Here is a 14,943-nt window from a genome sequence, read left to right on the forward strand (position 1 = left end):
CAAAATCAAGTTTAAAATTGAAACCTTCGCAGCATTGCATACAAAACTAACACACAAAATTAAAATATCTAACAGCAATGAGTAATAAATAAATAAATAAAGCCCCTTCAGAAAGCTGACCTCATCCTTTGCATTACAATATGTATAATATATACATCATATACAGTGCATCATGGGAGATGATGATGGGATACTCTTCACACCATAATCTGCCCAACTTACTTTTCATTCTTCCAGAGTTTCTCAATGCGGAAGATGTCGAGTTTGTCTCTGTTGATGTGAGACAGAAGGCGGTAAGACTGCCTGACCGGCTGGCCCTCTGGGGTGCGTCTGCTGTCCCTCATCAGATAAACGCAGTCACCTGGACAATACACAAAGATGCTGATACCGTGGCTGTTTATGATGGTATCCTCTCAAGAGACTTTATTTAACACTTCTGTGGCTTCATAGCTCAATTTAGGATTGAACCCTTTTAGGACAGCACTGAAGTTTAGTGAAGCTGTAAAAGATTATTTTAATTCCTTAGGAATGAGAACATTTACAAAAGTTAAATGTTGGAAGCGTGAAATGTTGACCAGGGTGCATCGAACATATAAAATTTGAATCGGTTTCTGAAATGCATTGTACAGTGATTTGCTATTTTAAATTATTACGGTTTGATGTATTTGTGAAGTTACTAGATTACACAAATCGATTTCTCATGTTTTGCTTCATCCTGTAATCCTGCCCTATGAATTATTGATATTCATTTTAGTAACCTTGGCAAGTCAGTTAAATAAAGTCCACCTCAAGTATGGAGAGCAGTACATTTCCAAGAACTCAAGATTGTTTCAATACCTTGGTGTAGCAGAAGGTCATCTCTGAGCAGACAGATGTAGTAGACAGAGCCAGACTGGGCGTAGCTGGGCTGGGGCAGCATGGGCACTTCCTTTAGGACCAGTGATACACAGGCAAAAAATAGGTAAGACTGGCTTGACTAGACAGGTTATACTTCAGAGAAAAACAAGACTGAAAAAAAGCATTTAAGATGAAATGGCTAGAGAACTAACTAAGAGTCCTTAACTTTGTTGTCCTCAAGAGGAAAAAAAGCATTGGACTTGTTATATAATAAACATAAAGTATAGTATAAAGAATTCGGGGCTTTTTTTAAGGGGTGAAGGGAGAGGCGTACCCTGTCCACAGGCCTGGGATCACACTGCTCACACAGGTAGTGCTCCACCTCCGTCTCTAGCCGCATGCAGTCAAAGTGCTGCCAAACCTATCAAGACAGGGCTACGCTTTACTGACAGCCAGTCACATAGAGAGAATTTGTCTCAGTTGAGTTGAGAGTTATGAGTTATTATGTGCGATTCTTGAACCTGATTTCTGTGATTTGTATCTGGAGGTGGCTCAGAGTGAAACTGCATTTTATTTGTTTCAAATTCAATTTTGATTTACTTGAAAAACAATTCTGAATCGGCTGTTAATTACTGCAGAATTCTTCACACTCTACCATCCTCTTAAATATATGTGATTTCAAAGTCAGTTCTCAAAAAAGTGCCAGGGTGCTATAACATTGGTAGTGACACTGTAATCAAACTCAGATAATGAGATTTGTGATGTGAAAATATCGTGGGTTCAGGCAGGCAGGTCAAAAAGTTACAAAGCATTCTCTCTCTCTCGCAAGCAAGCGCACACAAGCAGCTTTATCATCAATTTGCAATCGTGGTTCTGGTCAACGCATGTGTTTTAGTGTTGAGGCTTCACCTACAAGTTTTTTTTTTTCCATATATGGTATCCGTAGTTTTTGTTCACACAGCCAAAACTTTTTTTTTTTTTTTGGTCAGAAAGAAGAGGCTTGTGTGTGTGTGTGTGTGTGAGAGAGAGAGAGAGAGAGAGAGAGAGAGAGAGAGAGAGAGAGAGAGAGAGAGAGAGAGAGAGAGAGAGAGAGAGAGAGAGAGAGAGAGAGAGAGAGAGAGAGAGAGAGAGAGAGAGAGAGAGAGAGAGAGAGAGAGAGAGAGAGAGAGAGAGAGAGAGAGAGAGAGAGAGAGTTCATGTCTTTAATGAAGGGTTACTTGTTTTGCTGCTACTCAACAATAAAGAGCTCCGTTTAGAACAATTTGTCTGTTTATCTAGTAGCCTAGACCCAGACACTATTGGGTTAAGATAGAATAGGCAATCAGTGTGTTATGCTGGACAAACAGCCCAAAAATGAAATAGTGCAACACCGCTCACTTTATTATAGCCTGGGCTAAATTTGGAGGTTGTCGGGTCGGGTTCAGGTGGTTAATTGACACATATTTTAGTGGATCGGGCGGTGCGGATTGGCTCTCATAACAGGTTGGGTGGGTGCGGGTATTAAAAAACCCTGACCTGTGCATCACTGCTGCACCACCATATAAAGGCAACTTATACACCAAAGCAACTTACAGATGTTTTTTTTCCTCGCAACAACACATGTTTTGCTGAGTGCGACTTGCAGTCAGGGAAATACGGTACTATTTGGATGGGGACAAACTGACGTTACATGCTCTGCCACTGCAGAATATTGTGTAAATAAATCATTTTTTTTAAAAGCGCAAGACTTGCTTTGTCCACTCTAGACAAACATTTTCCTGTAAAAACAACAAGTGGCGATACTATTAGGCAACAAGCTGGAATATGTCTACATATTTGTTTTCTGGTGTTGAACTGGCATCAACTTTTATTTACAATCCCCTTTGGAGGATTCTGAAGCTAAAGCTACCACTAACAAAGTAAGGCCCATTAATCCTGGCTTGCCAGAAACCACTGGATTGAATAGAGAAATATGACCCTGCGTTTTTTTGCCCCAACTCAGTTTCTGTCTGGATGCCTAATTCAATAACTTTTGGTAGGGGGGAACCATAGGAATTTGATTACAAATCTCCCTGAATGAGACTATGTAGAGGTCCTTGCTTGTCCGACTGTAGTCAGTCGGGCAAGCAAGGACAACCCGAAACAATTTGTATCAATTTAATTCTTGGAGCTTAACTCTTGACTCTGAACTGTAACACACACTGTGTTCAGCTGCGTCTTTAAGCCCCTCTAGATGTCACAGTGGAAGAAGTAACAGATAATATGCCCTGCAGGCTAACTGCCACCTCCCCTTTGAAAATAACACCATGCTATTGTGGGTCTATTTATTTGCAAGCTAAAGGCTGATGAAAAACAAAGATCTTAAAATGGCGGAAATCATTGGTTTGTTTACTTAAAACAGAATTTGAAATTCCACTGTTTTCCTTGATCATAACTAAGAATACTTATTTTCTAACATATTTTTTGGCCTCCCACTTTGCATTTCTTACCATGCACTTTTCACACTGGATCATCAGGCCTTCATCCTTATACATTCCACAGATGCAACGGATGACGTCGTCATCCTTGTCATGGGAGCCCGGCCCGCTCCCTCCATGATGATGGTGGTGACCATGGTCCCGCTCCAGAGAATCAGAGCTGTCGGCCTCGCTGGCCGTCTCACCCACGATCTCGTCGATCTGGACTGCAGCCTCATGGCGTGCACTGTAGTAGGCCTTCCTTAGCCGACACACGTCCCTGCCCACCGATGACTTCCTACCATAGTATTTCTGGTAAGAGAAACAAGGCAGATCACACTGAAATTGCTTAAAGAATGAATTACAGCCACTTGATTTGACATTGTATTCTTATAATGAATTTGTTTTCTGCATTTAACCTATCCTATGATAAAAGGACAACATTTTGGGGTATGACAGGTCGTCAAGCAATTTGGGTCGTGAATGCAATTACTCTGTTGTGTAGATGGTAACCTCGCCAAATGCTGGGTATTTTTCACCTAGCATGTTTTAGAGGGCAAGTACAATAAATGAATGTACAGGAAATTGTTGGTAATAGTAACGTTTCTTTAATCATGTAAAATATTATAAAAATACATAAGAATGCCTTTGTACTCGGATAACTTGATGTTAGTGCAAGTACACTGAATTAACATAGTTAAACATAAAGATGCAGGTAGGCTATAATCTGCACTCTGCCGCAAAAAAGCAAGACAAAAACCAACCAAAGGAATAAATATTACTTAAAATAAAGGACATGGTATCTTAAATTTGCATGAGTGAAAACCAAGAAAGAAGGAAAAGCAAACTAGAAGAGCTCTGTGATTATTCTGGTTGGACTTTTGTGACACACTACTTCAACTATTCACATCATTTGAAAGTTAATTCTTTTCCTAAGTTTTGCATACTAACGGATGTTGCAACAAGAATATGATTACATGTGGTCAGCATGGTATACCACCATGCAGCAAGTACCCATTGATCATTCAGACACTAAGCCCAGCTGTTGAACTGCCTACAACATCACTGGGCAACTGAACAAAGGTCAGTGTTGAGGGGACACTTAAATCAACATGTTTGACCAAGCTGCCAAAACCCCATTGACAAGACTACAACCCCCTGCCCTCAATTTAACAATAAACCATTTTACTCAAGTTCTTTACCAAAAAGCATCTTTGGGCCCAAGCGTGAATCTAATTTAGAGGTCTACTTCAAACCTTTGTAACTACCAGACTGAGTTCCCCTGAGAAGCTTCAAGTGGCACTTGTTTAAACTGGTAAACTATACAGATGTAAATCAAAAGGGTCAGCACTGTGTGAGTGAGGAAATGGCAATTGTGAAGCTACACTACCGTTCAAAAGTTTGGGATCACCCAAACAATTTCGTGTTTTCCATGAAAAGTCACACTTATTCACCACCATATGTTGTGAAATGAATAGAAAATAGAGTCAAGACATTGACAAGGTTAGAAATAATGATTTGTATTTGAAATAAGATTTTTTTTACATCAAACTTTGCTTTCGTCAAAGAATCCTCCATTTGCAGCAATTACAGCATTGCAGACCTTTGGCATTCTAGCTGTTAATTTGTTGAGGTAATCTGGAGAAATTGCACCCCACGCTTCCAGAAGCAGCTCCCACAAGTTGGATTGGTTGGATGGGCACTTCTTTGAGCAGATTGAGTTTCTGGAGCATCACATTTGTGGGGTCAATTAAACGTTCAAAATGGCCAGAAAAAGAGAACTTTCATCTGAAACTCGACAGTCTATTCTTGTTCTTAGAAATGAAGGCTATTCCATGCGAGAAATTGCTAAGAAATTGAAGATTTCCTACACCGGTGTGTACTACTCCCTTCAGAGGACAGCACAAACAGGCTCTAACAGGTACTATTTAATGAAGATGCCAGTTGGGGACCTGTGAGGCGTCTGTTTCTCAAACTAGAGACTCTAATGTACTTATCTTCTTGCTCAGTTGTGCAACGCGGCCTCCAACTTCTTTTTCTACTCTGGTTAGAGCCTGTTTGTGCTGTCCTCTGAAGGGAGTAGTACACACCGGTGTAGGAAATCTTCAATTTCTTAGCAATTTCTCGCATGGAATAGCCTTCATTTCTAAGAACAAGAATAGACTGTCGAGTTTCAGATGAAAGTTCTCTTTTTCTGGCCATTTTGAGCGTTTAATTGACCCCACAAATGTGATGCTCCAGAAACTCAATCTGCTCAAAGAAGTGCCCATCCAACCAATCCAACTTGTGGGAGCTGCTTCTGGAAGCGTGGGGTGCAATTTCTCCAGATTACCTCAACAAATTAACAGCTAGAATGCCAAAGGTCTGCAATGCTGTAATTGCTGCAAATGGAGGATTCTTTGACGAAAGCAAAGTTTGATGTAAAAAAAATCTTATTTCAAATACAAATCATTATTTCTAACCTTGTCAATGTCTTGACTCTATTTTCTATTCATTTCACAACATATGGTGGTGAATAAGTGTGACTTTTCATGGAAAACACAAAATTGTTTGGGTGATCCCAAACTTTTGAACGGTAGTGTATATCCCATCTGGGAGGACCGTGTGGGCTTATTTGTGAGTGTGTGTGTGTGTGTAAGAGAGAGATCAGAGAATAGGTGAGAGGAAGTACTGTATGTGAGGTGACCAATGCTACAAAATATTGACATCCCAACTAATAATTGCTAACACTGCTATCAATTAATTTTGGGGAAACAAAACTGAGAGATTTGTTGTACAGATGTTTATATGCCTGGGGGAATACGAAGATGAGATGCCGTATTAGCTCTGGCCTTTGTGCGACTTTCGACTGATTTTGTGATGAATCGTAACCAATTACTACCTCTCATTATAAAATACGCTCTCAAGTCACATACTGTGGTGTACCCAATTATAGCATATGGTCTCAGAGCTCATTGTGAAGAACAGAGAAATGATTATGTAAGATCTTTTATAATGTAGCTGTGCTCTGAAATTAATCTAATGAAATTAGAGCCAAAATCACCTATGATTGCAGAAATTAAAATCAAGTGATTGTACATCGCCAACTGTTAAGGCCGTACAGCATGCATGCGTTGAAGATGCCCACCTACCTCAGCATTGCGAAACACTTTAAGCATGTCTGTGTCAAAGGCCTCCACAGTTTTGTAGTGGCCAGTGAGGATCTGTTTCTCAATGGTGCTCAGGTCCAGAGGGTCGGACACTTTCTCGTAGTACTGACTGTTCCTGATGTTACGCATGGAAAGTAAAAGGGTTATCACTTACAATCCTGCCATGGCAATAGTAGCAACCATTTCAACACTGATGTGATCTGAAAATCAATGAAAGCACTTTTATCTGAAGTACTTTGATACAATGAGTTCATACATTTTTAGAAATTCTCCTGTGGGAATCATAATCCTTACCGCCATTCCTTACCCACTGACCTGAACAAACTAGAAATGAATGATGGTGGTTTCAATAAAGTCATTATTATCAATATTGGACAGGAGCCAAAGCAGACTTTCAAAGCTCAAAAGTGTTGTGGAAGATACAACTGATTTGCATAAACTACACACAACGAGGGTATTGCATCCTTTTAGATCAGATAACTCTATATCCTTTTCCTCCAAATGGTTAAGCATTACACCATGAAGTGATTTGGTTGATATGTATGCAGGTTTGCATTCAAACGCATTCTTACCTCTTCCTTGATGGAAGGTTCACCAGCGGCGCAGCAAGGGTCTGGCCAGCCGAATCTGAAGTAAGAAAGGGAATGAAATTCCTGTCATCAGCATGTGATCTTTTTTAATTATGGTGAATGCTAAATCTGTATACAGAAGTACTGACTGAATGACTGATAAGTACATTTTAGAGGTCAGACTAGAGAGGACACAAGATTTAGTACATCATTGTGCAGCATCACTCACAATGTTTTAATATGCACTGACCTTAATGGAATCATGAGAAAACAAATTAAAGGTCATGTCAGACTCTTCAATACAGCTGAATTAAAGGTGTGCTATTTGAATATTCAGCAAACTAATTAAATTTTGCATTTGAGATGTTTACCTGATATGCTTTTATAAAGCAAGTAACAATGAGTCTGAGTTGCCATTAAATAATAACAAAATTCAATTATCCATGTCTAAGCCTCGTCACTGAGGTCTCAAGGCTGCAACATTTTTCTAACTTTATACTTACAGACACTATTCAAACTACGCGCTTTTTTGTGGAAAAAACACTAGACTGCATTCAACTGCAACTGGGCCTGACAATATGAGAGAAGTGAGTCACACAACACAAATTGTGTCCATAATGAGCAGCTGCAGCAGCTGCCACCATCAGCCAACAGTGGCTCTCTTTCATAGCATTCGTTTCGTGTCTCACTATAGGAAACGGCCCTTGCATGTCCTCAACAGGACCCTCTATTACATTACGCCAGCCAATTGGCTGGCCTTGATGATATGTATGCCACAGGAGGTCACCAGCCCTCCCCCTATATAAAGGGCTGACATACCGTCACTCACTATTCAAAAACCTCTTCTTGCTTCACAGAACCTAACACATGCAACAAAACAGCTACTCCAGAGTCCAGCTAAACTGTTCAGATACGAGTATCCAACTCGGTTGCTGAACACTTGGTCCTGGGTCGTTGCTCAGTTTGTAGGGCAGTTCAAGCTTTACTGTGACCAAGCAGCAGCCCGAGCACAGAAGCCAGCTAGAAGCAATTGTAGTTGTCTGCGTTGAGCTAGCGATTAGATTAGTAATACTCCTCACTAGCCAAACAAAGAGTAGTAAAACTCCTCACCTGCTAGGTAGCCATACCTAACACAGTTAGCCCCACAGAACATCGATACTGAAAAGGGTTGGCACTATCACCAGCTACACGGAACATCATCACTGTTTCCCATTAAAGTGTTGGAACAGTAGAAATATTTTTCCACAAATTTACTAGCTCACTAGTAGCAATACTACGCTTTATATCGCACTCCGCTTCTAGCTTCACAGCTTGTGGGCACATACATTGGGTTGTTATTTGCCACCCACCAGGATGTCAATTGGGGAACTTTGTTGTCGAACTAGACATGTTACTATCAGCCATTCCTGACGATTACACACCACTGATTGTCATGGGAGACATGAATATCCTTACTGAAAAAAACCCAAGCGACTGACATCCTGTCTCTTCTGTCCTCCTTTGACCTCAGACAGGTCCCCACCCCTCCGACACACAAAGTGGACAATACTCTTGATCTGATCTTGACTCGGAACTGCTCCACAGCAAATCTGACTGTCACCCCCCCCCCCCACATCTGTCAGACCACTTCTTTATTCAATTTATGGCCTCCTTACTGGAACATCCTCACGTTCCTCTACAAAGGGTCTCCTTCCACCTAAACTTCTTGTCCCTTACACCGACCCAGCTCTCTAATGAGGTCTTGGCTTCCATGCCTCCTCATAATGAACTCTCTTTACCCCCTGTCAATGAGGCTACAGACACACTGTTCCTCACTAGCCTCCTCTCTTAATCCCTGCCCTCTAGCATCCAAACCTGCTCGTAATGCCCCCCCCCTAGTCCATGGCTCATTGAGGTCATCACAGAGCAAAGGGCGGGGCTCAGAGCGGCAGAGAGAAAATGATGCAAAACCAGAGCTCACTGACCTCAGTGACTATCAGCGTCTCCTAGAATCATTCTCCTCCAGCTTAAACACTTACTATCAGAACAAGATCTGTGGTGCCACTGATGCTTGCTCAAAAAATTTTTTTTGCTTTTAACTCACTCCTCAATCTGCCTCCTCCTCCGACCTCCACTCTGCTCACTCCTTACATGTTCGCCTCGTACTTTACTGATAAGGCTTCTGCCATCAGTAACCAATTCTCTGAGCCTGACCAACTCTATCTGCCACTGCCAGCTAACAGTGCTTCACTCACCTCATTCTCCCTCCTGACCGGGGAGGAAGTCTCCAAGGTTCTGCTGGACTTCCGTCCCACTACCCATGCCCTGGACCCGATAACACCCAACTTCCTACAGACCATTTCCCCCGCACTAACCCTGCAGTCACACACATCATCAACTCCTCGCTTACAATGGGTGTGTTCTCCACCGCATTTAAGCAAGCTCGGGTTACCCAACTGCTCAAAAAACCTACACTCAACCCAGACCAGGTTGAAAACTACAGACCGGTTTCACTTCAACCCTTTCTTTTAAAAATTATTTGAGCACACGGTCTTTAACCAAGTCTCTTAATTCCATTCTGAGAACAATCTGTATGATCCGAATCAGTCTGGCTTTAAACAGGGTCACTCTACCGAGACTGTCAATAATAGAGTCACTGTGTTTGGCTAGAGCTGCTGGTCAGTCCTCAGCTTTACTGCTGCAAGATCTGTCAGCTGCCTTTGACATGGTTAACCACCAAATCCTCCTCTCCACACTCATTGAGCCTGGTATTTCAGGATCTGCCCTCTGCTGGTTCAAGTCCTACCTCTCGGGAGATCTTTTAGAGTATCTTGGAGGGGAGAAGTGTCCAAACCATATCCACAGTGGTACCTCAAGGGTCAGTGCTCGGTCCCCTCCTCTTTTCAAAATACACCGATTCACTTGGTGCAATTATCCGCTCCCATAGTTTCTCATACCATTGCTATGCTGACGATACCCAGCTCTTCCTATCATTCCCGCCAGATGACCTCACAGTCTCGGCACAGATATCGCCATGCCTTGCTGATATCTCTGCATGGATGAAAATATGCCACCTTCAGCTTAACCTATCTAAGACTGAGCTCCTTGTCATCCCAGCCAGTACATCTTTACGACAACAGATCAATATCCAACTTGGCTCAAACCAACTCATGCCCACAAAGTCTTCTGAAACTTGGGTGTCATGATTGATGATCAACTAACCTTCAAGGTTCACGTGGCCTCGATTGCTCCATCGTGCCAATTTGCCCTGTACACCATCAGGACAGTTAGACCCTACCTGTCTGAGCATGCAGCACAACTCCTGGTACAGGCTGTTGTTATATCACGCATTGACTACAACAACTCCTTACTGCCAGGCCTCCCTGCATGCACTTTCAAATCTCTGCAAATGATCTAGAATGCAGCAGCATATCTGGTCTTCAACCAACCCAAAACAGAACATGTCACTCCACTGTTCATATCCCTCCACTGGCTCCCAGTTGCTGCCCGCATCAAATTCAAAACCTTAATGCTCACTTACAAAACAACAACAAAAATGGCTCCTGCCTACCTGAACTCCCTCATTCAGCTCTACACTCAGTCCCACTCATTACGCTCTGCCAATAAAAGGCGCCTGAGTCACTAGCCAGACTCTTCTCTTCTGCAATTCCCCAGCGGTGGAACGAGTTACCAAACTCCATTCGATCTACTGAGTCCCTCTCCATCTTTAAGAAGAAGCTAAAGACCCAGCTCTTTCTTGAACACCTCCACACCTGATGGTATTTTTTTTTAAATCGCTTCTATGCACCCTATGTATTGCCTTTGTGCACTGCCTGTTGACACATATGTCCTATCGGACTTGAACCTAGTTTTTCTGACACTTGCGTTGTCACCTCCTGACTAGATCCTTGCTTATGTTGTATTAACTTTCAGATGTACGTCACTTTGGATAAAAGCATCTGCTAAATGAAATTGTAAATTGCATAGCCAGCGCCTTATTAGCCAGTGCACCTGCAGTTAGCTGGCCATGGCTACACCGCAAATATCGACGGCCCCTACTACAAAGGACAAGCTGCAGGCATGAGTCTGTCTGTGGTAATAAAATAGCACAAAGGGACTCTAACCTGGTGTGTGCATCCTGTCTGGGGCTACAACATGCTCAGGGGGCTCTAGCCTCACCGAGAAAGGGTATCCACTGTGCCCGGTTAACCCACAAGCTGCTTCATTGTCAGCTAGTGCCTCAGACTAACCTGTCGGGGGGCGATCCCCTTTTGGGAGAGACGGTAACGCTGTAAATACAGCCCAACCTTGCTGCTAGCCCGCAGCAATCCACTTCTGCAGAAGTGAACTGCGGCAACTAATTGGACGCTCTTCTTCCCCTTCCACAAGAGCCAATGGATGATTGCCTTGTGGCGGACATACCTAATCTGCTTGAGGAAAATTAGGAAGTTGACATTGAGTCAGAGGGGGGTTTGGAGCTGCACATCTCCGACAACGATGAGGATGATGACCCCTCCCAAACACCATCTGGTCGGGCTGCAAAGCCCTCACCCAGGGCATCAAACAAGGAACAGGACAGGGAAGCCTTGTCTGCAGTGGCATGGGATATGGATATAAAGAATGTCTGTAAACGCGCAGCCACAAAGCTCAATATCCCATGGCCCACCGTACAGGCAGAGACAACCAGATCTCACTACAATGGTAAAAAGCTGGCTCAGGTTCTCGGAACTCATGGATGACGAATTGACCTGAAAGACACATACAAACCCTAATTCCAATGAAGTTGGGACGTTGTGTAAAATGTAAATAAAAACAGAATACAATGATTTGCAAATCCTTTTCAACCTATATTCAATTGAATACACTACAAAGACAAGATATTTAATGTTCAAACTGATAAACTTTATAGTTGTTGTTTTTTTTGCAAATATTCACTCATTTTGAATTTGATGCCTGCAACAGGTTCCAAAAAAGCTGGGACAGGGGCATGTTTACCACTGTGTTACATCACCTTTCCTTTTAACAACACTCAATAAGCATTTGGGAACTGAGGACACTAATTGTTGAAGCTTTGTAGGTGGAATTCTTTCCCATTCTTGCTTGATGTACGACTTCAGTAGCTCAACAGTCCGGGGTCTCCATTGTCGTATTTTGCGCTTCATAATGCGCCACACATTTTCAATGGGAGACAGGTCTGGACTGCAGGCAGGCCAGTCTAGTACCCGCACTCTTTTACTACAAAGCCACGCTGTTGTAACACGTGCAGAATGTGGCTTGGCATTGTCTTGCTGAAATAAGTAGGGACGTCCCTGAAAAAGACGTCGCTTGGATGGCAGCATATGTTGCTCCAAAACCTGTATGTACCTTTCAGCATTAATGGTGCCTTCACAGATGTGCAAGCTACCCATGCCATAGGCACCAACACACCCTCATACCATCACAGATGCCGACTTTTGAACTTTGCGCTGATAACAATCTGGATGGTCTTTTTCTTCTTTAGCCCGGAGGACACAACGTCCATGATTTCCAAAAACAATTTGAAATGTGGACTTGTCAGACCACAGCACACTTTTCCACTTTGTGTCAGTCCAGTTCAGATGAGCTCGGGCCTAGAGAAGCTGGCAGCGTTTCTGGGTGTTGTTGATATATGGCTTTCGCTTTGCATGGTAGAGTTTTAACTTGCACTTGTAGATGTAGCGACGAACTGTGTTAACTGACAATGGTTTTCCCAAGTGTTCCTGAGCCCACGTGGTAATATCCTTTACAGAATGATGTCAGTTTTTAATGCAGTGCCGCCTGAGGGATCGAAGGTCACAGGCATTCAATGTTGGTTTTCGGCCTTGCCGCTTACGTGCAGAGATTTCTCCGGATTCTCTGAGTCTTTTGATGATATTATGGACTGTAGATGATGAAATCCCTAAATTCCTTGCAATTGTACGTTGAGAAAGGTTGTTCTTAAACTGTTGGACTATTTGCTCACGCAGTTGTTCACAAAGTGGTGAACCTCGCCCCATCCTTGCTTGTGAACAACTGAGCCTTTCGGGGATGCTCTTTTTATACCCAATCATGACACTCACCTGTTTCCAATTAACCTGTTCACCTGTGGAATGTTCCAAACAGGTGTTTTTTGAGCATTCCTCAACTTTCCCAGTCTTGTGTTGCCCCCGTCCCAGCCTCTTTGGAACGTGTTGCAGGCATCAAATTCAAAATGAGTGAATATTTGCAAAAAACAATAAAGTTTATCAGTTTGAACATTAAATATCTTGTCTTTGTAGTGTATTCAATTGAATATAGGTCGAAAAGGATTTGCAAATCATTGTATAACATTTTTATTCATGTTTTACACAACGTCCCAACTTCATTGGAATTGGGGTTTGTATTTCCACATTCCCATATACCCCCCACACAGGAAATATTTACGTTTGGCCTTTCATGGGGTTCCGTACAAGTAACTGGTTCTCCCTTTCAGTCTGTCACTCAGCCCGAGTGTTTGTAAAATGCACAGAGGCAGCGGGAACCCCGGTGAGAGAGAGGGGCATACGCGTGGCTACATACATAGAGACTGGCTCATAGCAGCCTCCTTGCCACAAGAGACGACAGCCCACACAAAGATGCTTGCAGAACAAATAGAGGGACTGGGTTTCAGAATAAACGTGGAAAAGAGTGTATTGGCCCCGACTCAGCAGATTTCATTTATAGGACTATCCCTGGACTCTTGCCTGTCACAAGCACTTCTCACACCAGAGAGGGTGACGTCACTTGCAGCGTGTTTAAGCTGTTTCCGCAGGGGAGAATTTATCTCACTCAGATTGTGTCAGAGGCTACTGGGGCTGATGGCTTCTGCTCTGGTTGTTGTCCCACTGGGCCATTTATATATGAGGGGAATTCAGCGTTGGCTGGCCTCACATGGGCAGGATCCACAAAAACACAGACATCACAAGCTGAGAGTCTCCGTGTCTTGCACCGTAGCGCTACGTCATTGGAAGAGCCCGGGATTTATGATACAGGGAGTCCCGCTGGGAGTAATACTGATCAGGAGTGGTCATAATAGAAGCATCTCTGACAGGATGGGGGGGAAGCTATGAAGGGAGGTCAGTAAATGGCAAGTGGAGCAATCCACCACATGCTGGTCACATGATGTGGGTCTGGTTCCATGACACTTCCTTTTTTTTCTGAAGGGCCACCACATATAAGTCCAGTCAGAAAACACCACAGGTGGTGGCTTATATCAAAAAGCAGAGCAGGGACAGGTCTGCCAGGCTAAACACATTATATGGGGTTATGCCCATTTTCAGTCGCTGAGAGCAACTCACATACTGGGGTTATGAATTTGGGGGTGGATTTACTCTCAAGAGGCAACCCACCTTATGCAGAGCAGAGGTTACACCCAGAGGCGATAGATGATCTGGGAGATGTACGCGTGGACAGAGATAGATCTCTTTGCGACTCGAGAGAACGCTCAGTGTCACATATGTTTTTCTCCCTTCACAATCAAGACAGCTCCTCTGGGACCGGATGCATTGGTACACAATTGGCCTCGTGTTCTACTTTATCCTTTTCCCCCAGTCGCTCTAATATCTCCGACTCTGGCAAGAGTCCGCGAGGGTTGCCAGTCTCTGCTTTTGATAGCCCCACATTGGACGGGGAAGCATTGGTTGGCGGACATAATTCCGCTCCTTTGTGGTCAACTGGCTCCGCTACCCCTCCAAAGAGAACTGCTGTCTTAGGCACGGGGTGAAATACTCCACCCTTACCCAGAGAGACTGGCTCTTTGGGTTTGGCCTCTAAGCCGTCTAACTTAATGGCTGTTGGGCTCACTCAGAATGTTATTGATATTATCCAGAGCGTTTGAGTCCTGTCCACCAGGTCACTCTATGACTGCAAGGGGCGAGTGTTTGCAGAGTGGAGCAGGCAAGATAAAGCCATTCCCTCTCAGTGTTCTGTATTGACAATTCTGTCATTCTTGCATAACTT

At 43.3% G+C, this 14,943-nt stretch overlaps 1 protein-coding gene across 2 annotated transcripts in view; it reads right to left on the minus strand.

Annotated features, from left to right (window-relative positions):
- The window catches only part of ash1l (ash1 (absent, small, or homeotic)-like (Drosophila)), a 58,868-nt gene that overhangs the window by 6,222 nt on the left and 37,703 nt on the right, over positions 1–14,943 (minus strand). For both annotated transcript variants that reach the window (XM_056298300.1, XM_056298299.1), the window contains exons 18-23: positions 6,994–7,048; positions 6,404–6,536; positions 3,306–3,584; positions 1,172–1,258; positions 838–928; positions 223–361 (exon numbers count right to left, since the gene is read on the minus strand). In XM_056298300.1, coding sequence (XP_056154275.1) covers positions 223–361; positions 838–928; positions 1,172–1,258; positions 3,306–3,584; positions 6,404–6,536; positions 6,994–7,048 — 784 coding nt within the window. The remainder of the gene's footprint in view (positions 1–222; positions 362–837; positions 929–1,171; positions 1,259–3,305; positions 3,585–6,403; positions 6,537–6,993; positions 7,049–14,943) is intronic.

Source organism: Lampris incognitus, chromosome 18 (genome assembly GCF_029633865.1).
Source record: "Lampris incognitus isolate fLamInc1 chromosome 18, fLamInc1.hap2, whole genome shotgun sequence".
In the NCBI taxonomy this organism is placed as follows: domain Eukaryota; kingdom Metazoa; phylum Chordata; class Actinopteri; order Lampriformes; family Lampridae; genus Lampris; species Lampris incognitus.